This window comes from Mus pahari, chromosome 1, assembly GCF_900095145.1.
Source record: "Mus pahari chromosome 1, PAHARI_EIJ_v1.1, whole genome shotgun sequence".
Classification (NCBI taxonomy): Eukaryota; Metazoa; Chordata; class Mammalia; order Rodentia; family Muridae; genus Mus; species Mus pahari.
The window spans coordinates 113433071-113460033 of record NC_034590.1 but is presented as its reverse complement, the minus strand read 5'-3'; the positions used below and the strand labels follow the sequence as shown (position 1 = coordinate 113460033).

The window sequence follows — 26963 nt, the reverse complement described above, 5'->3', positions numbered from 1 at the left end:
TATGTGAGTAGGTAGAATGAGTGGGTTGGTTAATGGGTAAATGGATAAGTAGGTAGGCATGCGTACGTGTGTGTGTGTGTGTGTGTGTGTGTGTGTGTGTGTGTGTGTGTAGCACATGGGTAGATGGATGAGTGGATAAGTGAATAGGCAGGTAGATGTGTATGGGTGAGTGGGAGAATGGGTAAAGAGTTAGACAGGTGGGCAGGTGAGTAGGTGGGTGGGTACACGAGCCTCTGAAAAGATGGGTAAAGAAGAGGTGGCTGGATAGACACCATTACTGCCAACATATGGTCCAGGAAACTTCCCAGCAGAAGATAACAAACACCCTCAGATTTTAAATCAAGAGAGCAGCCAATCAGCATCTCTGGGAAGAAAGAACCTGTTAAGCAACCATTACCATACAGGGACCTGTCCCAGGATGAATACCCAGCACAGTCAGGGAGCTGCATGGGCAAGGACAGAAGTCCCAGACAGAACCCAGCTCCGCAGGCAGCTAACAGTGATGGTGAGCTGGGGGCATCAGAGCCAAGGGCACCAGAGGAGGATACCCCTCCCCCTCAGCCTGCAGGGGACCCAAAGCTGGCTCTGTGTATGACAATCAGGCATCTCCTTCAGTTCAGGCATCTCCTTCAGTCCCTGCCCGTATTGCCAGCTCTACCTCCCATATCGCTGTGGTCCAAGCCCTTCCTAAGGTTTAAGGATCATTTTGTCTTGGAAGCCTCTCTGACAATGACCAAGCTCAGCACAGACATCACAGCTGGCTAACCTACTTCTGGCTACTCCACCCCTGGGACTGGGGGTCTCTGATTTGTGGGGAGGGGGTTCTTCAACTCTGTATTGAGGAATCTCAAACTTTCAGTGGCCTGACTGTCCCCTCCCAGTCCCTCTGCCTTGGAGCCCATGATTCAGTAGGTGTACCCTTTTAGACTTTTCCCATCAGCTACTATGTAGCAGACCCAAAACCTAAGAATGTGCTGAACTAGAGTTGAAATGCAGAAAATAAGGAGAACTCTCAGCTCATTGTGCCTGGCAAGACACCAGCAGTGTCCCCGTCTGTCTATCCCCAACCCTGTCAGCCCCCCACACCCACTTAGAGGGAAGCACAAAGTTCCCTGGGATCAGGACACACTCCTCATAGTCTACTAACTGGACAATGGGGCCAGGACGTTTCTGCCTTCATTGGGTCTTCTGGAAAAATGGTTGAACATCTGCCCTTTGATGTCTCAGTGCAGCGAATGGAGAAACATAAAGTGACTATAAAACAGTGGCTTTGCCATCTTAAAAAGACACCTCAGCAAGGGCTTTAAGTCATGATCATGCATGCTCAACTCTGGTCATAATGACATGTAATGGCAGTGTGTGGCATGTGATGTTATGTAGTGCATACATGCATGTGACTCATATATGTGTAGATAGGACGTGGTATATGTAGTCTGGGTGAGGGTGGTAGGCACATAGGAATTGTAGCATGTGTGCTGTGATGTATGTGTGATCTGTGAGGTATGACATGCTATGTGTTTATGATATCATATATATGTGGTATGTGAGTATATGAAATGGTTGCATGTGTTTGTTGTGGTATCATGTATATGTGGTATATGAGGTGTTGTGGTCATGTGATATGTGTGGTATGATGTGGGTGTGTGGTCTGGGTGAGGTGATGTGCGTGCGTGCATGTGTATGTGTGTGTGTGTGTGTGCGTGCGTGCGTGTGTGTGTGTGTGTGTGTGTGTGTGTGTGTGTGTATGTTTGTATGGTGTGTGTTGTAATGGTTGGCAGTATGCTATATATGTAATGAGGTCTCTATCACATTCTCTAACTGAATTTCACCTCCAGCCTGGCCCTTATCTTGTCCCCATCACCACTGTAGACAGAAGCTGTGTCCCCAGAAGCTGTGTGAACCCTTCTTCCCTGCCTGTGTCTACTCTGTCCTTCTCTTTTTCCTCCCCTCATCGACACCTCCCTTCACAAGTGATCCTAGGTTCTATAAGAAAGCAGACTGAAAAAGCCAGGTGTGGTGGCACACGCCTTTAATACCAGCACTCTGGAGGCAGAGGCAGGCGGATTTCTGAGTTCGAGGCCAGCCTGGTCTACAAAGTGAGTTCCAGGACAGCCAGGGCTACACAGAGAAACCCTGTCTCGANAAGAAAGAAAGAAAGAAAGAAAGAAAGAAAGAAAGAAAGAAAGAAAGAAAGAAAGAAAGAAAGAGAAAGAAAGAAAGAAAGAAAGAAAGCAGGCTGAGCAAGCCTTGAGGTGCACCCAGTAAGCTGTACTCCTCCATGGTCTCTACTTCAGTTCCTACCTCCAGGTTTCCACCTTGAATTACTGTCCTGGCTTCTTTAGACGACTGTGATCTGTAAGTTGTAAGATGAAATAAACTCTTTCCTACTCAAGTTGGCTTCAGTCAGTGTTTTATCTCAGCAGTAGAAAACTAATAATATATCACCCATTCTTTCCTTCATTCATCCAGGATGGCCAAACAAGCACCCTATGGGCTAGGACCCTGAAGAGATGATGGGGACAGGCTATGCACAAGCCAGCATTCCCAGAGATCGCTGCTTGTGGGAAGATACTATAGTAAGAAAAGTGGCTGTGTGTGCCATACAAGTTCTCCCTCAGAAGGCAGCTCCTGGATGTGATACCCAGCTCAGCTCAGCCATCCCTCAACCCTGGGGTTGCAACTGAGGATGAAGCCCTTCCAGGTTCCAGGCAGTGGGAACCCTGCAGGGCCCAGCCATGCAACAAGCAGGGTCAGCTCAAGGTTGCAGATTGTTCAAGGCACTAATCAGGCCCTGGGTCTGTAAGCCCTGTGCTCCCGCCACATGCCATGCTTAACCCAGAGCCCTATAATGCCCATTTCTACATGAAAATGAATGAGTCCCAAATCTGCTAATGGTTTTGTTCCTCCAACCTGTCCTCTTAAAAATAGACTATAAAGGATGAGTGGTTTTTAAAACACTAGCAAATGAGGCCTGGCCCAGCCCCGGCTGCAGAAGGACATTACAAGAGAGAGTTAGTTACCTCCCCACCACCCAACCTCCCATCACCAGTTCTGAAACAAGAGGTGGGATAATTGTGTGTTCCTAGTCCGACCTGTACCTGAACTTGCGTCACAACATATGAATTCAATCAAAATTCTCATCAGAAATCTTATTTGGTGAGAAGCAGGCTTTTTAGACTGAAATTGGTGTTAAAAAAAACCTGCAAATAAGCATCGCAGACTTAATTGCACCAAGCCGGTCTCCTTTCCAAGCCAGTTAACCCTCTGTGGCTCAGAGCCACAGTGTGCAAACCCAGCCCCCATGCTCACCCGGTAGGTTGTGGGATCTGTGCAGCCTGTGTTTTGCCATGATCCCAGCAGGAGCAGAATCAAGGCTGCAAGTTGGCTGCATGGGGGATGCCCTGTGTCCTTCTATCCAAAAAGACGAGTTTAGCTGAGGCTTACTACAAGCCAGGCCCAGGAGATGGTGTGGCAGGGGACAAGCCAGATGTGGTTCCTGACCCCTAAGGATGGCAAAGTTAGGGTGTAAGTAATCATAGCAGTAAGTAGGTAGGCTAAGCTGGCCCCAAGCCTGAAGCTGAGGATCTGAGATGAGCCGGGCCCACCAAATGGGCCACCACTGGGGTATACTGTTTTGTCCCCTGGAGTGTTCCCCGGAGCCTCTGACCTGCTATGTATCAGGAGTCACTGGGGCTAGGAATGCACAGTCTATCTTCCCCTCACAGGTGTCATATGGACACTCTGTCTCTGGCAGCCAGAGCTGTCACCATATAAAGATGAGATGTGGGACCCCCTCAATTATCAGAAGCACTACAGGCTAAACTTTCTCTCCCTGAAAAACAAACAAACAACCCAAAAACCAAACCAAACCCCCAAATCCCTCCTGTGTTGGAGTCCTCACCTTCACGTCTTAGAATGTGACTTTATTTATGGAAAAGGTCATCAAATGGGTTAAACTGAGGCCCTAATGCGGTACAAAGGGTGAATACACAGGCCCCATGAGAAAATTAGGTGGTGGGGGATGAAGTCACCATCCACAGCTAAGGACAGGCATCCAAAGGAGCCACGGTGCCATACCTGTGTTTCTGACCTCCAGAACTAGAAGGCTACAAAAGTCCCCAATTTATGGCACTTTGACTTGGCAGTGCAAGCAGATCTAGGTAAGGGGGCTTGAGCAGAGTCCCCACCCCCGGGCATTACACCTCAGCTCCGGGTCCCACCTACTCTCTCCCACTTTCTTCCCAGGCTGTCATCCAGAAGGCTGAAGGAGAGAGGTGCCTCAGAGGGGCAACACTAAGATAGCCAGGTCTGCTTTTGTTGCTATGGCAACGCCACTGGGCATCTTCCTGTTTAGCACATCTGGAAATTGGAGGGGGAGTGAGAAGGGATGGGGAGACAGGAGCTTCAGAGAAAAAGGCAAAGGTATTAGTGAGGAGGATATTCAGGTTCACTGGGTCTGTGCTCGTCGATCTAGAGAGAGACCCCATGCTTGTGAATTTCTGACGTGTGGGGCCAAGCTGATGCCCAGTCAGCCATCAGACAGAAAACTGAGGTTTGAAGAGAAGTGGCCTAGCAAGGCCATGCTGTGAGCTGGGAAATTCATTGCGGTACATGGGGGGAGTCTTTCCTTGTGGTAGATCAAGCACCGTGCCATGTTCCCAAAACTCTGAATGCCTTTGGGAAACACTTAAGGTTTTGAGGTAAGGCCTCCTGAAAAGTGTCAGTTTCCTTAGGACGGTAGCCTGTGGAGCTTGCTGGCACCCAATCTTGTTCCCAGCCTCTAGTGCTACAAGAAAGGAATCTGAGTTGTCCGTGAACCGTGGGTTTATGGTCCTTTGTTACCATGACCTGAATGTACTAAGACCCTCTCTCATCCATGCAGACCTAGAGAGCATATAATTCATGTGGGTATCCAAGATGCCCCTGAAACGCTTGTTGAGGAATGTTTACATTAGACCCAGAGCCCACCATAGGTAGTAAGAGAGCAACTATTCCTAATGCCCAACTATAGCTCCCAGTGTTTGGTTGCCCTCACCAGACAAAGCAAGGGTACAGGAAAGAAAGGGCAAGCAGGGTCCACACCGAGCTTGTGTGAGAACCCAGAGCATCCATGAGAATAACAATACTCAGGGAACTTGGAAAAGAGCACAGCAGGCATGGGGTTGCGCCTGAATGGACATGCCCCCTGACACCCAGTGTGAGAGGGGTTAACCTTGAGATCTATTTGTTTAGAAGACACAAATACTGGGGCTGGAGAAACAGCTCAGTCACAAAAATCACTTTCCCATACAAGCATGAGGAACTGAGTTTGATCTCTCATACCAAAACCTGGGTGCAGCAGGGCATGCTTATTATCCTGGTACTGGGGAAGCAGTCAGGAGGACCCTTGAAACTCTCCCCTCAAGGTCAGCAGCTATCCTCTCTGAGACTCCACTCACATTTCTAGCCACAGATCCACTGACCCGAGGGTCTTGTGCCTGGCATTCTCCACTAAGAGACCCCACTTGCCCATCCTTCAGACTAATCACCCCTCCCGTATGTGTTAGTCCCCCAATCTAAAAGGCCCCAGGTGGTGGCCACTTTCTGGGTAAGACTAGAACTCTTACAGGAGGAGTAAGAACTCTTACTCTAGGCAGGAATGCATGAGTCCCCATGCTCCTGAAAGATTCAGGTGCCAACCCCAGACTTCTCCCAATGCCCTCAGAGGACAATTACAGAGTGGAACTGGGGAGCTGAGGCACATGGTCAGCTTCTGGAGAACTCATAGAGGGACTGCTTAGGAAGGACCAAGATCTATGGCAAGGGCAGGGGGACATGGGCTGCTACAGGACATGATACAAACAAAATGTCCTCGGGTCAGGGTTCCAGCCCCACATAGGTCAGGGAGGGTGCAGACAGCAGAGAAAGTGTCTGCCTTCAAAGGAAACAGCACTGGTCCTTCACATTGACTTCTCAGGAAGTAAAGTCAAAATGGCAATCGGCCCAGAGCCTCTTGCACCTGACCCCCAGGTCCTATGGAGGCCCTCTACATCCCTCCTCAGGCAGGAGGGTGAACTCAGGGCAGAACTTAGCTTGAGTGGCTTCTGGGATCAGATTTGCAGCCATTCTTGGCTCATGGGAACCTTGCCTGATCTCCGTTTGCATCCGCAGGTGACTTCCACCCATGTGTCTGTGTTCATGAGGCCCCGTTTGTAGGACAAGGGTCCACTCTACTGCTGCACTTTAGTCTGATAACCTCAGGAAGGACCCTATTTCCAAAGAAAGGCCCATTCTGAGGAGTCAGGGCTAAGACTTCGACACAGTTTAGAGGACACCATTCAGCTCATGACAGGCATTGAAATAAGCGTCTCTCAGTTGGCTGGGCAGGTGGAGTCCTGTTGGAGCTGAGGTTGAGGATCCTAGGCTCTGTATGGAGGTTAGGAGCGACTTGTGCTGAGACCACCAGCAGAGGATCATACAGGGCAGAGAGCCCAAGGGGTAGCACAGCAGAGTCTCAGGGGTCTCTGGGCACTTCGGTCTCACAAAAGCCATGAGCCCCTGCACTGGGGTTATGAGGGGACCCTGAAGGCTCCCCTAGCACATTTGCTAAACAAGCTGGACAAGAAAGGGATGGAACCGAAGAGTGGAGTGGAAGTGACCACGGACTTGCGGGGAGAAGATAAACATTCATGACAAGTCAGTGAGGGCCAGCCACGCCTGTCACTCACAGGGCCTGTGTGGCACTCGTTGGGGAAGACTTGGGGAGCCATCAATCACCACAGGTCCTGTCAGACCTTGGCTGAGAGGGTCTTTGAAGGCACTTGCCATTCCCACTCTGGCTTTCTATTAGCATTTAAAGCACAACCTGACCCACTCTCCTGCAGTACTATCCAGAAAGGCACTTCTGCATGGCCTAGAAGGTAAACCCAGGATTATTTTTTAAAGAACTCTTTGGTTCAGTCAACATACACAGAACCCATGGTGCCAACCCTGGAAACCAGAGGTGCATTGGGAACCTGAGTGTCACCCAGGTTCTGTGACAGTAACATGTTGCCCTGGCATGTCACACAGCCAGTGGGTCTGAGCAACATCCCATCATGGATCACATGAGGGCTCTTCCACAGAAGACAGAGATAAAACTACACTAGAAATGCCAAATAAAAACTATACATGGATGAAAATTGGTTCAGGTCAAGGCTGATAGGTATGGAAAACCTTTTTCTACTTTCCAGATCTTTCTTCAGCTGTGAGATGCCTGAAGCTCTCTGATGATTGCTGTTGTTCAGCATGGGGACTGGGCGGGATGGCACGTGGGGGTGTGGGGGTGAAGACAACAGTATAGACTTTAAAGTTCATAGAAGGGTCCAGGTAGACACATCCATGAAGATCAAAGGGAAGTTGGATTGACTGGGAGGTGGATGGGGAAAGGACCCAGACCCTTCTTTGATAACAAGAAATACAGTAGATAGATGTATTGGTTCCTTCTCTTATGACCATGATGAAATGCCTGAAGCTGGGCAACTTCATAAACAAAAAAGGTTTCTGCTAGTCCAGCATTTAGCAAGTTCTGAGGTTCTGGCAAGGGCCTCATGGTAGGTGGCATCACAATGGTGGACAGGCAAGAAAAGAAAGACTGCATTACAAGGCAGGGAGCTGGAGAAGGTAGGAATCCTCTTTGTTAAAGGCCCGATCACCTTCAAACACTGCTACTATGGTGTTCCAAGCTCCAGATACATGAGGCCTTGAAAGAAAAGTTTAAACCACATCCCAACCATGGCATTACTGTGGCTGGAGGCAGGGAAGAAATGCCTGTCCAGTCAGAGGTGCTTACACGGACAGTGAATGCGGGTATGTGGGATCCATGAGGCACACACAACAGGACGCTGCAACTCTGTTGAGCCCCCTCCCTGTGCTGGGCATCTGCTGAACTCTCTGCTCTTCCATTTGGCAAATTGAAAACTGATTTGTAGGGGTTGATGGAGATAGCTCAGTTGGTAAAACCCGACTACGTGAGCATGAGGTCCTGAATTGGAATCTCCAGAATGACCCATGAAGAGAAAGAAAAGAAAAAAGAAAAGAAAAGAGGGGGAAAAGGAGCAAGTCAGCCAGAGATGATGGTGCATATACACTTATAACCCTAGTGCTATGGAAATGGGGACAGGCAGATTCCCAGGGCTCACTGGCTCACTGGCAGGCCAATCTAGCCAATCTTAGTAAATGATCCTACCTCCCATGCTCTGGGGTCACCTGGCCTCGCATGGCTTGGTCTGGCTGGCTAGGAAGAAAGGTATCTATGATACCTAGAAAAGCAGCTCCTGGGGACTTGAGGTGCAGGCTCTCACTGTCCATGATCTGAGTGGATGCTACATGGGAATACCAATGATGTCATAACTTTGATGGATGTGCATCAGGGACCAGTTGTGCTAGATGGTCCCTGCTCTCTACCCCTTACCCCAGAGGCAAAATCCACATCTGGCCTGTTGTAGTTCTTAGGCTAGTATGGGGGTTTCCCAAAAACAAAGAAGTGTTGCCACGGCAACCTCCACATCCAGAGCTAGAGCCTATTCTGAGACAGTAGACAGTAAGTTTTGTTTCTCAAATGACTTGGGCTGGCTCTGCTTTGAATGCCTTAACCTTCGATGAAATCCCAGGAGTGGGAGGAGTGGGAAGGCTCAGGAGGGAGGCACCCACCATTCCCCAGAGTCACAGCTGTTCCTGAGATGCAAAGTGAATTCCTAGTTTTAAAATAAGTCATTATTAGGCCCAAGAGATGGCTCAGCAGGTAAAAAGCACTTACCACCAAGCATGAAGACCTGAGTTCAACTCACAGAGAAGAGGTGGTGAAAAAGAGAAATAATTCCCTCTGGTCTCTACATGAAACTGTGCCACATATATAGCCACGCCATAGCCACATATATAATCCATGCATATATACATGTACATAGCCACATACATATCCACACACACAATACATAGATGAATAAATATGGGTAATTTAAAGACTTTAGAATTATTATTATAATCATTGTCATCCCTGGAACAGTATGTTACAGACTTGACTGTGATGAAAGCAGATGGAATATTTTTATTATCATGATCTCGCCTTATCAAAAAATCTTGATTGACACAAAGAGGCACAGACCAAAAGCATTAACTATCAAGTGACTATCATGGTAGTTTTGTGGGAGACGACATCCCACTGAAGAGTTATGAATGTGAGAAGTGTATGCAATCACAAGAAAACACCAACACCTTTTACACTGTTATCTGTGCTCCATGACCACACACACACACACACACACACACACACACACACACACACACCAGTATGTACAAGGTCCTGGGTTCCCTTGCCAGAACTAGCGAAAGACAGGGAAACAGAGGAGGAGAAAGAGAAGGAAAGGAGAAGGGGAGGGGGTGGAGGGGAAGAGAGAAAGAGGAGGAGGAAGGGAAAAGGAAGAAGAGGAGGAGAGGTGACAAAAGGAAGGGAGGAGTGGAAGGGAAGAGGAGAAAGGGGAAGGAGTGGGAAGGGAAGAGGGAGAATGAAAGAGGGAGGGAAGGAGAAAGAAGGAAATGACTTGGACCTACCTTTGACCACCAGGAGGGTAAAAGGCACAGAGACACCATGGCAACCTTAAGGGAACCTCCTGCAGTCCCCATGGAAGGTCTCACCTTTCCAAAGTCACTGAAAAGACTGGAGCCCACAGCAGCCACCTAATCTGATCCTGCTGGAAAGACTCAGGGCCAGGCCTCCTGCCCACAGTATTGCTTTTTCCTTTCCCAGACTCTTGACAGGTTCACAGAACCTCTGCTGCTGTGGATGATCCCCTACACACAGGAGGCAGACACTGGGCAGAGATGGCTCTGCTCCCAGTTCCGAGGTACGCTACCAGCAAGCCAGGTCAGTCCCTCCACGGATGTCCCTGGGGTAAGTAACACGGCACGAGAGGCCAGGGAGTAGAGTGGAGATGGTCCGAAGGACGAGGCTCTATATAGATCACAGTAAGGTCTGAGCCTGGTAAACCCATTGCAAGTTGAAATTACTGTTCAGTCGAAAATTCACTGAAGGCTGTGGGGTAGGGAGGATAGCTCAGCAGTAGAGGGACTGTCTATTGAGTACAAAATCCTAAGTTTCAATTTCAACACTGTCAAAAAAGAAAAGAAACTGCACATGGCTGACCTCATGCCACAGCTTAGTCACACAGCACAGTACTGAGTACCCCTTCATCACCTCAGGGCTGGAGGGTGCTGAAGAGCTCTGCTATGACCCAGCACCCCAAGAGATGATTAGATTGTCAGTCCAGGAGAACACCCCAAATCCAAGCCTGGCTTTCTATTGAAGGGCCTCCGGGTCCTACCATCAGAAAGTGAAACCATTCCAAGTTGCGCCATCGTAAGTCAGCAACCATCGACACAGTCACTTGATGGCATCTCTGATCTCCTGGCACTGAGCCAGGCACCACTAGGCACCCTCTGTTTATGCCCTCATTTCCAACAGCAGGCATTCCCTGCATGGGGCCACACATGAAGGACATGTCTCACATTGCTCCTTCACACAGCAAGACTACTTTCAGTAACAGTCATGTAATAAGTGTTATTTTCTTGATTCATGTATTTGTATTTAAATGATACATTAGAAAAGAATAAATGTCAATGTTAAAGGTCTTATCCAAATTCAGTAATGGGGTTTTCAAAAGCGCTGAAATCCACATGCACTGAAATTCACACTCACTGAACACTTCCTACCCTGCCGTCTGTACTGGCTTCTGGTTAACCTGGTGCCCCAGGATGGTGGAGTTGACGAAAGCAGGCCTGCTTCTTTCCACAGCAGGAGCATGGGAGAGTTGCCATGGGGTTATGGCACAGATCCTGCTAAACCTGTATCAGGGCTATAGCTGAGATTATGGGGTGCCTGGGGGTCACATGTGGCTGACTGGGTAACTGAGGTCCCCAGAAACCACTAACACATGGTGCTCAGTGACAGGACATATTTATTGACAGGCTATCCCTCTCTATACATTTGTGTGTGTGTACACATGTTCATGTGCCAAATGTACACATAAAGGTCAGAGGGCAGCCTGGTGTGTCAAGCCTCACCTTCCACCTTCTTGGAGGCAGCAGGACCTCTTGTTCACTGATGTATGCACCAGGCTAGCAGGCCCAAAAGCTCTCAGCGACTCTCCTGTCTCCACCTTCCATCTCACCTTGGGAACACAGGGATGACTGAAATGCACCAGTATATCTGGCTTTAGGTGGATTCTGGGGGTGGGAATTCAGGTCCCTGTACTTGTGTGGCAAGTACTTTACCCACTGAGCCATCTTCCCTTCCTTCCCATCAGCCTCTTCATGCAACCAGAAGACGCAGTAGCCGAGATCAGAGACAAGCGTTGGGCCTGAACCCTGAGCTCCTCCGAGAACTCCTTGAGCTCCTGGGATAGGAGCTCACTATCCCTCAGATCTCCTGTGATCTCTGGCAGTTGTCACCTGCCCTCCTCCTGACCCATTCTGTCCTGTTCTTGGGCATAGCACTCTCCTGTGCCTGGCAGGCTATAGGGTGACCATGTGGCCTAGTACTAGCCATTGACCTGAAACGGAAGAAAGCCATCATGAGCTAGGCCTGGCCCAGTCCCAGCTTCACAGCCCTCTACCCTCCAGCCTTGCCATGTGCCCCTCTTCACTCTTCCAGATCTAGCTGGGATTTTTTTTTTTTAGTTACATATCTGTGCTAAGTGCACATGTAAAGGTTAGAAGACAACTTTGGGAAGATGGTTCTGTTTTCATCATGTGGGATCTGGCCTGAAAGCTTCTTTATCCACTGAGCCATCTTGTTTGCTCATAGCGAGTATTTCTGACACACTCACTCCTCTCCTAGGCCTTTCTCAGATCTGAGAAAGAGAAGAGAGGAAACTGCATGTTAGTGGCCACTGTGACTGGTTTAGATGGGCTGATGCCAAAGCCATCTCCCCAGAAGGCATTCAGATGCCAGTCTTGGCAGCGAGGACCAGGGTTCTCCTTGAGTAAAGTCACTTGCATTGACATGGAAGAAAAGATTTATGTTCTGTCAATAGTCACTACGGAGAAAGACGGGTTCTCTTCGCTGACATGAGCTGGCAACTTACTCAATTAATATTGCCCGAGAGCCTTGAGGGTGTTGGGCACCACCTTGGTTGGGAATAGTACAGAACATAGGCTGATGAGCCTGGAGTCTTAGGGCAGACAGACAGGCAAATAAAGAGAGTTAGTGGACATAGTTGTGTAGGGGAGTAGGGAAGCCAGGCTGAGCACCTGCCCCAGCAGCAGAAGAAAGTCCTGCTGGCTTGGATTGAAAGAGACATCAGGAAAGTCACCCTATATAGACCTCTCTAAAGCCAAAAGTTGTATTACAGCCAGGTTTCATGTTACACAGAAAGCACAGCAGCCAGTATTTAGCCAGGAGGTCCGTGGAATTTCAGGGAGAATGGAATTAATGGTCTGGAGACCAAGTCATTCCCAAAGTGGATCTCTGGGAGGGACTAGAACAAAGCCAGACCCCAGAGCTCAGTCTTTCTTCTCCTTTAACCTCAACTCCCCTCCACACCCTGCCCCTTGCTGAGAGAAGGACGTGATGGGGAGGGGTGGGGTTGTGCAAGGATTCAGTACATCAGTTGGCTGCCTCCACCCACTTCCTAGAGGATTTACTCTCTCAGTAAGACCACGCTCTGGAAATCACAGAAAGCTACCTTCCTACCACAGGAGTGCAGCATCACACCACATGACCACAGTGGCCTTGGTCAAGGGTAGCCTTGAGCAGGGGATCAGCCTCACCTTTGATGAAGGTTCCTCTGGCACAGCAGATAAGTTTCCCTTTCTCCATCAGGAGCAGCCTCCCAATTCTGGGACTTCCCCATAGCTAGAAGTGGAGCCTGGGCGGGGCCACTACACAAAGCCCCTTTGCAAAAGGCTCCTGATTCATTCATGCCCTCCCTGCTGCTCCAGCTGGGCTCTCTGCCCCTTCAGACCACCTGACACTGCTTCTTTCTAAGAATCATGAGGGCCATCCCATGGATTTGGTCTAGAGGAAGCAAAACATCCTCAGGGCTCTTTATCAGCTACACTGGAATCTCTTGGACAGTAAAGCCCATACAGTAATGGCCTCAGGGCATGGCAGTATAGTGATGTGAGGGTCTCTCATGTCTGTCCTGGCTGCCTCAGAAGCTAGGACCCAGCAGAGCCACAAAACCAAGCTGTGATCGCTCACCTCTGTTTTTCTTCTGATAATTCCTGCCATTTCCCTGCACTCTGACTTGTCCCTTCCAGCTGGGTAGGAGTGAGCCCCATGGAGATACACGCATGGGGGAACCCTCCCTCTTCCCACTAGAGCCCTGGTGAAGTCCTGCTATTGCTGCTTATTAGAGCAGAATTAGGAACCTTCCCTCTGCTCCGTTTAACTCCACCACGCACATCCTGCAAGTCTGCAGCCCCTACCACGTGGCTGGAATAGCTGGACTGCCTTAAAGAGCCACAAGAAAGAACCCCCAACACTGCTGCTGCCTGTTTAAATCCTTCTTGCATTTGGGCTCAGCTCTGACCCAGAGAGAATCTGTTGTATATAGTTCTGAGGGGTATAGGGGAAGAGCTGACCCTCTGCCTAGCTCCAAAGAGAACATGGCTAGTCCAAGATCACCAAAATAATTCCAGATGTAATCTCACCCTTTCTGGTCCTTGGCCTCATGCTTTTTCTTCAGTTCCACTACCCAGAAGCTATTGTGGGTATGAGGTTTTTTAAAGGAACGTTTTCAAGTTCTAGGGTTGAACATAGGCATCCCCTAGCTCACTGAGGGCTGAGAGTCCTCACAGAGCTTCACGGAAAGCTCAACTGGGGCCAATATGGGCGCTGTGACACTTCCAGGCCTGTACTTGGACTCACTGCCAGGGATGGCATAGGTGAGGGGGTCAGGGAGAAAAAGATCTTACAAGGATCTTGGGATGTTAACAGGACTGATCCTAAACCATGCTCAGGATGCTTCTGGCAGCTTGGAGTCAGGACTGGTCCTACCTGCCTAGTAATTTGCCAAGCAGTTCTTCAGGGCAAAGCCCAGGAGCTGAGATCAGTGAGTGACCAGAGCTGGTCCCCAGTACACATCTAGTCCAGGGTTGAATGGGACACCTACTTTCAAAGCAGCTGTTTGTCAACACAATGCCCAGGAGCCAAAGTAAGCAACCAATCTGAGCCCAACCCCTAGTCTCATTTTGCCTTGGATAAACTGAATGGCTGATGTCTTTGAAATAAGCTATTCTGCTGAAAGTGGGATTGCAGGGAGAAGGGTTCTAGTCATTCTCTGCTTCCTGATTATGGATCCTACCGGACCAGCTGCTTCACACTCCTGTCAAGCTGAACTTTCATATCAGTGGGCTGGAAGGTCACTCAAGATTGGATCCTCTTATGATCAGCAGGAGCTGAAATCCCAGGCCTCTGATTGGCCAGAAAGGGGTCTAATCATACCTCCATCCCTGAGTGGGGCTACACTATGCTCTCTATGTGGTCTGAGTCAGTTCTTTCTGCATTTGATATCATAAGGATCAGGAAACTGAGTGCAAACCAGAGAGAGATCCTGGGCAGAACAACCTGTCAGGACCCAAAGGTCATGCTGAGGTCATCGCCATGGCATTCCCCATCGGTTGCTGGGGTAGGGTGAGTCTTACAGCCATGGCTCGTCTCCATGTGCCATGTAAGCTCAGGAGAGACATTTCCAGGACCAGTGAGCAGCAAGGACCAGGACCAGAACTCCTCCAACCACATGTACATGCCATTTATTTACTTATTTACTTATTTATTTATTTATTTATTTATTTATTTATTTATTTTTAAAGACAGAGTCTCACTGTGGTAGTGAAGGTTTACCTAAAATTCACTGTATAGCCAGGCTAACCTAGAATCCACAGCAACCCTCCTTGCTTATTCTCCCAAATGCTGAGATTACAGGGGTGAGCTACACAGGAACAGTGGGAACCTGGGAGTGAGCCTCTTGAACCCTCCAGAAGGGCAGAGGCAAGTATGGGCTTAGAGTAGGACACCAGTGCCAGCGTGAAAGTCAAATGCTACAGGAAAGAGGGGTGAAAGAAGGAAGAAGAAACAAAAGGAAGGCGAAGGGAGTGGACAGGAAAGGAGAGGAGCAGGATGGCCGCCCTGCCTCACTGACCTTCCCTGAGCCCCTGAAGACCCTCAAGCAGCCCAAGGCTGTGGCTGGAGACTAGGATTCAGGCTGGTAGCCAGCAAGCCTTCTACACACTCAACAGGGAGGCTGAGCTTCTGAACCTAACCTCCCAGAGACCTGAGAAAGCAGCTGAAGACTGAGCTGAGAAAGCTCTGACTAGAAGACCTGTTCCTGCCTCGGCTCTGAGAGTTGAGCAGCTGACAGTGTCTGCAGTGGACCTGAGGACCTGAGGACTAGGAGAAGCGTGCGTGTGCAGGGGAGAAGCACAAAGCAGGCAGAGGGTCCTGGTAAACTCAGCCAGTAGGAATGCCGATAGGAGTGACAGGGACCCCAGGGTGTAGAAACCACAGAAAGGCCACTCTGCGTGACCTTCCCAGGTTGGCATGAGGGGTCATTGCAGAGGAATGAGCTCCTGAGAGGGAGGAGGCCAGCAGCTCCAAGTCGGTGGGCAGCCATTGCTAAATTCACTACCAGCCACTGAAGCCCACTGGTGTGGGGTAGGCTGTGGTGAGGCAGGGCTGAGGTCTGCAGGGAGCAGGGCAAGGGTTTAGGGCCACTTGGTCTGGCAGACCTCTGTCCACCACCTAATCAGGCTCTCGCCCATAGCTGAGTCTAGGGTCTGCATTCTTGGAGTCTCCCTCTGCTCTGGTCACTGGTAGAATGCAGGGTGGGTGGGGTGGGGACAGTGACTGACAGCACAGTCTCATCCCAGTTGGATAAGAAGCAATGAAGTCCCAGTACTCAGAAGGCTGAGGCTGGAAAACTGCCACTAGTTTGAGGGCAGCCTTGGGTATGTAGGGAGTTCTAGATCAATCTGTGCTGTAGAGTGAAACCCAGTCTCCATGGATGGATGGATGGAGCATGGGTGGAGCCCACTGCACGTCAGTTAGATGAGTGAGACACTGTCCTCCTTTCTGAGGCTGCCTACACGCCATACCTCTTATGTAGACTTCAGTCTTTCTCCCTGGCTACCTATGGCAACCATGAAGCATCTGTCTGCAAAGTTCCAAAGTTACAGTTTTTAAGATGCAATGGAAAGTTCTAGTACCTGCTGACTGCCCTCACCTTCCCTGCTGATCCAGCGCTCGGGGCAGTCTAAGAGAACAAGAAAGGATGAAGGAGGCCAGACAGGACCCAGGAGCCCATACAAGGGAAAGCAAAACCAGGTGGGAGGACTCTGTGGTAAGAGCATCAGGCCTGAGAGGACGCTGCTTTCCCCTATGGACCCAAGCCAGAAGAGCCTGCAGGCAGAGAAAGCACAGACAAACTGAAGACCAGCCTGGACCTCAGTTGAGACTGGGCTGATAAACACAGGTGGGTAGGGGCCAGTTGTGGTGGCACATGCCTTTAATTCCAGCACTTGGGAGGCAGTGGCAGGCAAATCTCTGAGTCCAAGGCCAGCCTGGTCTACAGAGTGAGTTCCAGCATAGCCAGGGCTACATAAAGAAACCCTGCCTCGAAAAAAAAAAAAAACAAAACAAAACAAAAAAGTGGGTAGGTAGGGCTGGGGGAAAAATGGATTGGCTCAAGTGATGGTGGTGGAACACTACACAGGCAAGAACAGGGACAATCCTGGCTTTCAAGACTTCCATGAATTTTCCAAGTCCCAGTAGATGTATGAGGTTGAGGTGCTCAGGGACAGGAACAGTCTAGTTCTGTGCAGATTATCCCTTACAGGGTCTGGATGAAGCATCCGACCCCTGCAGCCCTGCAGCCCTCTGCTCTGGTGTGTGGCCATGTCTGACAGCCACCACCTACTTTTCCAGGTGTTTCATTATCCAGGAATTCCCCCAGAAACTCGACGCCCTTCCACATAAATGACAGAAGGCTTGTTAGTTGGTTCAGACCTTTACTAAGCGCTGTCTATCACTTTTGTAACCCCCACCATCTCTGACCTAGCCCTCTTGCCCCACAACAGCAAGAGAGACTTTGGAGTGAATGGTGACCACGGAGGAGGGAGCAAGCAGCAGATGACAGTGCTGGGTCTCTAGGTCAGGGAACCCTGCTGTGACAGCTTCAGTGGGTACCCAGGACAGTGTGGGAGGGGCCATGGGAACCTTTAAACAGCCAGTCAGGCACATCCAATTGGTTCTGAGTTTGAGGATAAGGTGGATGTGCTGACTGGCATGAGCCATAGAAGGGGTTGCACTCTTACAGGCTGCGGCCAGGGAGACGGGTGTTTCATGTTGAAGGAAGCTGCTAGAGACTGCAGGGATGAGGGTAGAGGACAGTGACAGACATACCTCTGGAGCTTCCTGCATTCAGGGTGTGCAGAACCTGGAAGTCACAGGCCAGGAAAGGTTCCAGATCAACCCAGAACTCAAAGGTGTCTGTGTGTGTGCAGGAGAGAGCAGGGGTGCTGAATATACTTGCCAGCAGCCAGGTATGTCCACTGCAGGGGAAGCAGGGTGACCTGGAAAGGAGGGACCAAAGCAGGACACATTGTGTCCACACCCACCCCCCTCTCAAGCAGCACTCCGATTGGTTCAAGGGAGAGCAGACGGACGCAGCAAGCTAGAACAGATGGAGAGCTGCTTGGGGGGGGGGGGCACGTGGGAGTGCATGTGGTCGGAGTACACATGGACCGACAGAGATCACGAAGACAAACCACATGGAGATGCTCACAAGACAGAAGGCTATGGTCTGTTGCCATATCCTACTAGGGACAAAACCACAGTGCCTTAGGCGCCAAGCGCACACATAGGACGGGCCATGGATGGCAGTAGATCTGAAGTGGATGTTCACCTAGGCTTTGTGTTAGAAATCCCCAAGTCAAGACACCACCCCACCTAACACAGCTGCAGCACAAAGGATGTCACTGGGAAAAACAAACAAACGAACAAACAAACAAAACCACGTCTCTCGGTGGCACAACTATGCTTTATGACTGGGGATAAAACTCCTGGATGGGAGAAGAGGCAGCGAACACAGAACCACAATAAACCACTAGACCAATGCCTTCAATTGCAGACAGCAACCCAGACCCCAGGCACAGACAGATCTGAACAATCAACCCAGTGCAAGGACGGACACACACACACACACACACACACACACACACACACACACACACACACCCTAGACTGATAAAATTCTACATGTCTTTCTAATCCCCTCAAAAGGCAACAAGAATAAGGTGAGCCCCCTCCAGCCAGGTAGCAGACCCTCTGTTTAGAAACTGCAGCGTCTGGGAAGCATTCTGTCCCCTCCTCTGCTGAGCTACTTGCTCTGAAAATCTGCTGTGGGAATCCGATCCACAGCTGTGTGATGCCCGCCCGACTGTAGTATCATTTCTCCCTTTCCCTGGGGAGAACCATAGAGGGGGAGACACCACAGTGGGGGTCCTGATCCATTTAGTTAAATTTAAGGAAATAGGTCACCGTTTGGGTTTTCCTGAGGACCTGCTGGAGAGTCTCTCTGGCGAATAAAAAGGCTCCCACGGCTCACTTCTGAGAGCCTTGTCTGCTTCATCGGAAGTAGCTCATCTCATAGTGAAAATGCCAGGAAAACAGAAATCTCTCAGGTCGGAATTATTTAATTTCCCATCAGGTGGTATCTTCCAAACAGGTATATTCTCAAAGAACCATCAGTCAAAACAAGCTCAGATTTCACATTCTCACACCCCACACACACACTTATTACACTAAGAAATCTGAAAACATCTCCCTCCATCCATCATCTATGCAAATCCACAGCGTAATGATACAGGCTCCCGGTCTTGAAACCTAGCAACCGTATCCAAGTGCTCCTTAGTCAGCTAAGCAGGCACCAAACTCACACACACCTCAGCTCTATGGACTGCGTTGTCACACACACACACACACACACACACACACACACACACACACACCCTCTCGACTCTCTCCATAGCTGCTGCAGAAGGACAAGACAGGAAAACAAACCTTGTTCTGCTGAAGAAGCGCAACCCATGTCATTTAATCCATCTGACAGCGCATCTCCCCTCAGAGCCAGGCAAGAACAAAACCACCAAAGATTGGGGAAAACAGGTTGGCCAGGTCTGCAGCTTATCAGCGTGCCACATGCTTAATACTTGCATGCTTATTTCGGACGTGGGCTCCCCAGCTCGCCCCTGGCCTTGGTTTTAATGGAAGCCATCCTATGGAAGTCATCCTAAATACTCTGTGGCCAAGGCACCTCGAGTCGGTTCGGCTCATCTGCCCAGCCACAGCTTACGGTGGGTGACAGCAAGCAGGGATTAACTTCGCTATTCACAGCCTCTCCCAATAAGCACTTTCCTCCAGCTAGCAGATAAAATAATCTGATGGAAGTCATGTTTAATATTTGGGGGGGGGTGCTTTAAAAAAAAAACAGCAGCGCAGAATCAGACAAGAGCAGCATGCACACTGTGATCGGCTCGCACATAAATGTGCACGCTACGATGCTGTGCCTACTGGGGAGGCAAGCTGCAGCCACGTGAACTCCAGGTGTCCATTTGCCAAATGGCTCTGACCGCAGGGTGATGGCTGCCTTCCCCAAAACCACATCTGTACTTCTGAAGTGCTCTAGTTTTGCTAGCACACTAGCAAGTATAGAAAAAAAAAACAAAGATTCACCCATTCCAAAGCAGAGACAGTTTGATTTTTCGGTAGGAAGTATTTCCCCTGATTAACCATGGAGAAAGCCATGGAGGTGCTTACCCACTTTTAATGACCCCCAACTTGGGATGTGGAGAACTTTCCACCACCCCACATGCAGAGATGTGCCCTACCTGATCCGCCCCGACAGAGGTGTGTGTTGGGGGAGGTTCCTACCTTCATTTCCTACTTGAGATTCAAGGACAGCAGTTCGATCTCACTCAGCCTTCCTTGGCTTAGGATACACGGGACTCTCTGCTCATGAGCAGTGAGGGGTGCCAGACTCAGCAATGGGGGACACACTTAGGGACGGGTTTCTTTCCTCCTGTCCCTCCTAAGTGGTAGTAAAGCTTAAACTATGAGACTACAACACGGAATACTAGCTTAGTCCACAGTGTAAGCACCTGAGATTGGACTCCCAGAAGCCACGTAAAAAGCCTCCACAGAGGTTTATGCACGGGAGGCTGAGACAGGAGGCTTCTTGGGACTCTCTGATCAGCTAGTTCACCTAGCAAGTAAACCTTCAGGCCAGAGAGAGGCCATTTCAAACAAAAGGTAGACGGCTCCTGAGGACCCCCAAAACAGTCCCCAGAGTTCTAAGTGAATGAGCACAAATACACATCTACCCTCCTCACCCCAATACCGCCATCACCACACAAACACACAGAGCTAAAAGACTGTCAAGTTGAAGCTCAGGACCAAGTGGCAACCACCCCTCAGTGCCTAAGATCAGTATGAAGACAGGGCTTATGCTGAGAAGGAAAGTGACAGAAAGGCCAGCCTTGGATGGCAAACAGCATGGAGGAGGGTCACTCACTTAACACATACCTGGCCCTGAGGGGCAGGTACTGAGGGATGTGCAGATCCAATACTGTTGCCCTGGAAGAGGCAATGGCCCAGAGACAGGCAACACTAAACTCTGGCCCCTGCAATGGTGGCCTTGGAAATGGGTCTTCTCACAAATGGTCAGTTTAAGGATCTTGAGTGGAAGGTCATCTTAGATACAGGACAAACTGGTATCCTAAGATAAGGCAGGAAGCTGAGACATATTGGACAGTTACTTGTCTCACTGCTGGGACCAGATGCCTGAGAAAAAGCAGTTTCAGAGCCAGGCAGTGGTGGCACATGCCTGTAATCCCAGCACTTGGGAGGCAGAGGCAGGTGGATTTCTGAGTTCGAGGCCAGCCTGGTCTACAGAGTGAGTTCCAGGACAGCCAGGGCTGTACAGAGAAACCCCGTCTCAAAAAACCAAAAGAAGAAGAAGAGGAAGAAACTTAAGGAAGGACAAGTTTGATTGACAGCCTGAGGACATAGTCCATCGTGGCGGGGGAAGGTGTGGGGTATGAGACATCAGGACTGTGAGGTGGCTGGTCACACATCACATCCACAGTCAGGAGGCAGAGAGAGATGAACAATGAGGCTTACATTGCTTTCTTCTTTTTATTCAGTCTGGGACCCCAGAGCAAAGGATGGTGCCACCCACATTTAGTGTGGGTCTCCATATATTAGTTAACCCAAACTAAGTAGAATCTTACTCACAGACACGCCCAGAGGTTCGTTTCCATGGTGATTCTAAACCCCAAGTTGACAATCTCTGTAACTATAGAGAAGGTCAGGTTATCACGGAAACTGCAATCATGTGTCACAAACCCATGGAGGCGAAAGACCCCCAGCAGCACCTAACATAGGCAAGAGTCTGAAGTAAACCCTTCCAGAGTCTTGAGGAACAACCCAGATGCCAGTACCTTGATTCTGACCTCATGTCCCCTAGAATGGCAGAATAAACTCATTACTTTAAACGGCTCACCTAGCTGTCATTTGTCATCCTTGAAAACTGATGTGTGGCCAATCCGATCTGAATGAGCTCATGAGAGATGGGGATGCCCAGGTAGGTCCTGAGACACAAAGGTGGATGCCCAGCCTCTGAACCACCAGGGGACATTAGCATTGTGATTTCAGCAGCACCTGGGCCTGTGGAGTCACGCACGGTGGTTGCCAGGGAGTCTGCATTCCATACAAACTCTCAGGAAACCCAAGTATCAAATACACACTGTGCAACACTGCCTGAGGAGACCATGAGCTCTCTCATGCAGGTGAGCATAGTCCATTACGGAGAGGAAGGAGTGGCTCTGCAGATCAGTTGCCAGCCTAGCAGAAAACTTGATGGAGCTAGGGAGTAGTGGGATATCAAAAAATAAAAACAAAAACAAAAAACAAAAAACAAACAAACAAAAAAACATCTAGAGCAAATGATGACCAGGACTCAGGAGGAGGAGGCATTGTAACAGCAAAACTGACAATGTGTACCAAAGACTGACCTTCTGAAAAGTCAGGTGTCTTTTTCACAGTAAGCAGCCACTGATCTCCAAGTCACATGACCTCTAAGGGGACACAACACCTGTAGTCCTTTTGACATCACCCCTAGAGCCTGGGGTGAGGGAGGAGCACAGAAGCCGTCAGACTCTGAGGCCCCCACCTTCTCAAGAGCCTGGGAGGATTTCTGGACCCCCCAATCTGCCAGGGTCTTCGCCGGAGGAGGTGGTCAGAGATCACACTGGTCATGGAGAGCTCTGACCCAGACATCTCTAACTCCTCATACTCTGGCCCCTGTGGACATTTTCTTATGTGCTGAAGGAGACTTTGTGTCTGCAGCTCCCTACTCCAGACTGGAGTCTTAAGATACAGACTCCTATCGGGGTCTTGTTGGGGCTCTGGACAGCCATCAAACCCACCCCTTCAGGAGCCCTGAGCAGTGACTGTCTCCCTCAAAATGTATCTTTCCCTCTCAGCCTCCACAGGGCAGTATCATTTGCATCCCCATCTGTGAGGTGTCCTGCTGGCTAGAATAGCACTGACTCCAACCTCATAGGACACTTTGGGAAGAAGTTCCCAGGCCTACCATCTCTCAAAGGGAAGCCATTTCCCTCTAAAATGGTAAAATATAAGGGAAAGTTGAAAATAAATATACGACCTGTGGGTGGTACAATTGTTTCTGCAGGTAAGAACTTGGTCAAGGTGAAGATGAATACATGTGAGAGGACATTATCAACATATCAACATTAGGCAAGCATAGGGAATAGCTTGGGAACCTGGGACTCCGCTTGGTTTGAGCTCTACACACATCCCTCTTCTAACAATGCTAATGCTCAGAGCAGGGTACAGGGTGACACAAGCCCATCATCTGGCTCTACATCACGGTCCAACTTCCCAGCAAGGCAGGTCCCAGCCACATTCGATGAAAGACACACATTCAACATGGTGAAGACGTAAAAGCAAGACAGTAGTTTTGCTCACTCCTGACACCCAGAAGCAGGGTGAGGGCATAGGCAGTGAGAGACAGATGCCATCTGCTTCTTCACAAGGCCCCAAGAAGCTCCATCCCAGAGCCCCTCCATGGGACAACTCCACCTTCAAGGGCTCACCACTGCCGGTCCAGTGGGGCTGTTCCCCGCTGCAGGTCCTGTGGAAGCCCAGTGCTGGAGGGCGCAGGCCAGCTGGCTCATCCACTGTGCAAGACTGGGCCCAGCCCATGGTAGGACGGTGGGAGCAGGGAGGAGCCCCTGAGATGGGCCTCCTGGTTGGTGCAAGTGGTACTAGAAAGGGGAGGGGGACACCAAGTAGAGGTGATGGGAGGGCAGAAGAGAGGACTCACATTCTTCTTCCCTCTCAGTTGCCACCCATCCACACATGAGTCACATGAGTCTGTGCCTTCTGATAAGCACATCTAAGCCAGCTCCCCAGTGCGCTTCCTCCTTGGTACCCACACAGTTTCTCTGACTCCTTTCTGTCGTGGCTTTTTTTTTTTTTAAAAAAGACTGAGAAAAGCTTGGGGTTCATAGCAAACTCGAGAGGAAAGTATAGCGATATCCCCAGCCCTCCCCGCCCCCCACCATCTCCCCTAGGATCAGCATCACCTGTCAATGTTGCTAGACCCTCACCATCTGCAGAAATGCACAGCTACAGGCATACATTTTAAATCAATATCAGGAAAAATCAAGAGAGTTGAATCAGGTGGGAACCCTAGACCAAACCCCAGCAGAATCCAAACATCCCCATTCCTGAGGCTCTGCACACCTCACATGTGCCTGTAGCGGGCACTGTCAGGAGAGAGGAGAGTGGTACTCTTCAAGGGAAGTGTATTGCCCATCCCCCCAAGGTCTTAACAACCCTCCCCACTATGAGGGAAGGACTCCCAAGGCTGAGAGCTCGGCAAGCAGTCCCAGGAGGCTCTCAGAGGACAATGGCTGTGGTTTCTCCCCAAGCCTACTCACCAATGTCTGTCTCCTTGTGGTTCTTGATGTACTCTGCAAGTTCAAAGTTGCCCGCTATTATAGCCACCTGCAGAGTGAAAAAAAAAAAATCACAGAATTCAACGTCAGTTGCACAACCACAGGTCTCTTTGCGCTTACATCGTCAAACACTGTCCTCATTTCATGTCTGTTGCTGGGACAGATACTTAGAGAGGAAGGGTTTATTTGCCGTGTGACTCCGGGTTACAGTTGTAAGAAATGGGTCTCAAGAAAATGACCACACAATCCAAAGCACTTCCGAAGGAAAAAAATTGCTGCACCCACTGAAGCCAGCAGGCAGCAGGGGATTTTTATTCCTAATGTAATCCTTTACATCTTGTGCTTTACCCAGGTGACCAGAGCTCAGCCTCACATTCTTACTTACCTAGCTGGCTAATAGCCATGCAGTTTCTAGGAAGAAATAAAACTTGAGCATACATTTTGATTTAAAAAACTGCAAGCCAACTATGGCAGAATTTTAATTTCTACCAATTGGCTTCTTTATAATTTTTTGAATGTAGTTTTGTCTTATTTGATAGAAAAGAAAATATATTTTGCTTATATTTTCCACACAGCCAATTATTACTGAGGGGAAACCGAAGCAGGGACTTAAAGCATCACTCCACCATCAAGAGCAGAGGAAGAATAAGTGCATGAATGCTTACTTGCTTCTACTGAGTCAACTTCTTGACTCTTACACTGTTCAGGACTTCCTGACTAGGGAATGGTGCTGCCCATGATAGGCTATATGTCTTGCCACATCAATTAAGAATCAAGATAATGCCCACAGGCCAACCTAGATAAATTATCTAGATAATTCCTCTCTTCCAGGTGATTCTAGATTGTATCACATTGACAATTAAAGCAAACCACCACAAAGGCCCGAGCCAAGGGATGCCTGACCATTAATACTCAACAAGCACATCATGACATTTTTGTTCCACTGCAATCTTTGTGTGGGGACAACTGTCTGTCCAGAGGCATGGGGACAGTCTACAGCAGCAGCAAGGGTTCAGAGGGTCTGTGAACTCCTCACTGTGGACTGTGCTCTATGTATCAGAAGGCTGGGCGGCTATCCCACCCACTCCCAGGAGTTCTTCTGTGAGGGTCAATTATGATCGTCAACTTGACAGGGAGAATTAAGAACCACCATGAAGACAAGCCTCTGGACATGTCTGAGGGAGTTTCTAGATTGGGTTCACTGAGGAGGGAAGACCCATCCTGAATGTGGAGGGCCCCTTCCCATGGGCTGAATTCCCAGACTGAATAAAGAGAGAGGAAATAAACTGAACACCAGCACGCATCTGTTTCCTGACTACAGATGCAATGTGACCAGCTGTCTCATGGCCCTGATGTCACACCTTCCCACCATGGAGGACTGGGCCCTCAAACTGTGAGCCATAATGGATGGAAGCTTCTCTCCTTACATTGCCTTTGTCGGGTATTCTGTCCTTCAAATGCTCTTAAGACTACCTGGGTACAAACTGTCCCACCCATGCACACAGCCTGAGGGTTGGGGATGCCCCTCAATGATAGAGAGCTAGAGAGCCTGCCTAACGGCAAGAATCCCTGAGCTCCACCTTCTAAAGCGCCATGTGTTCTAAAGCAGATGTGGTGGAACAGGCTATAATCTCAGCACTCAGGAGGTAAAGACAAGAGGATCTTAAGTTTAAGGTCATCCTTGACTACTTTGTGAGTTTGAGGCCAGCTTAGGCTATAGTATACCCTATAATAGAAAGGGGGAGTGAAGTAAGAAAGGGAGAAGAGAGAGAGAGAGAGAGAGAGAGAGAGAGAGAGAGAGAGAGAGAGAGAGACTGAGACCCAGCTAGAAAGCATCTCAGCATAGTGCTGTAGCTCTGCTGCCTGTCACCTGACAGTCAGGAGCACTCAGCAAGTGACATCAAGTATCCAGGGAATGGTCCTGGAGCCCCAAATAGAGACCCTAAGCCAATGCCTACACTGCTCTAGAGCCCCTGGAATGAAGCCATTATAAGTACACCCACAACAAACCATAAGATGCAGGCTCAGAGTCATACACACCTACACTGAACTGACATCACATAGCAACGTAAAGGAACCCCGTGGGGGTGGGTCTCCCCAGGAAGAAGCAATCCTCGAGGCTGCAGCACTGACCTCCGTTTTGAGCTTCCTTGGATTCTATAAGAAAGCAGGCTAAGCAAGTCAGAAAGCTGTACCCCATCATGGCCTCTGTAGCAGCTCCTGCCTCTGGGTTCTTGCCCTGTTTGAGTTCCTGTCCTGATTTCCTTGGATGAAGTGTAAGCCACAAAAACCCTTTCATCCCCAAGGTGTTGGGTCATTATGCTTCATCATGACAATAGTAACCCTAACTATGACAGGTCTTAAGAAAGTGACCTCAAAATCTTAAGTATTTTGATAAGGCAGAAAGTTTTTATTTCTGCAGAGGGGGGTGTAGCTATTCTTAAGCAAGGTCCCCCCCGCCCCCAGGATTTTATTCCTAATGCAAGTGGATCTTCTGCCTTGCTCTGGGTGGTCAGAGCTCTGCTCTCCTTCCTACAGGACTGGCTGATTTAAAGCAGCAAGGCTGCTGAGTAGAGTGTGATTTCCAGCAGAGAGTGAAACCTTGGGCAGTACTTTGATTCAAGAACATCTGACCCTAGAAGAATCTGAGTTTCTTCCAAGTTGCTTCTTTATATTATTTTAAGTGGAGTTTTGTTTTGCCTGGCCTTTTGATAGAACAGAGAGCAAGAGCCGGGTGGGGTCCCTTCTTTTACTAAGAAGGCAGAGACAGGTGGATCTCTTGAATTTAAGGCCAGCCTGGACTATGCAATGAGAACCTGACACAGAAAAGACCATATATTTCATTGACATTTTCTCCAATCTCTCTCTCTCTCTCTCTCTCTCTCTCTCTCTCTCTCTCTCTCTCT

General features: G+C 49.4%; 1 protein-coding gene across 1 annotated transcript in view; it reads right to left on the bottom strand.

The window, feature by feature from the left end:
• The window catches only part of Shank2 (SH3 and multiple ankyrin repeat domains 2), a 444659-nt gene that overhangs the window by 267189 nt on the left and 150507 nt on the right, over positions 1-26963 (bottom strand). The window contains exon 11 of the mRNA XM_021202679.2: positions 24040-24106. Within this exon, the coding sequence (XP_021058338.1) occupies positions 24040-24106 (67 nt within the window). The remainder of the gene's footprint in view (positions 1-24039; positions 24107-26963) is intronic.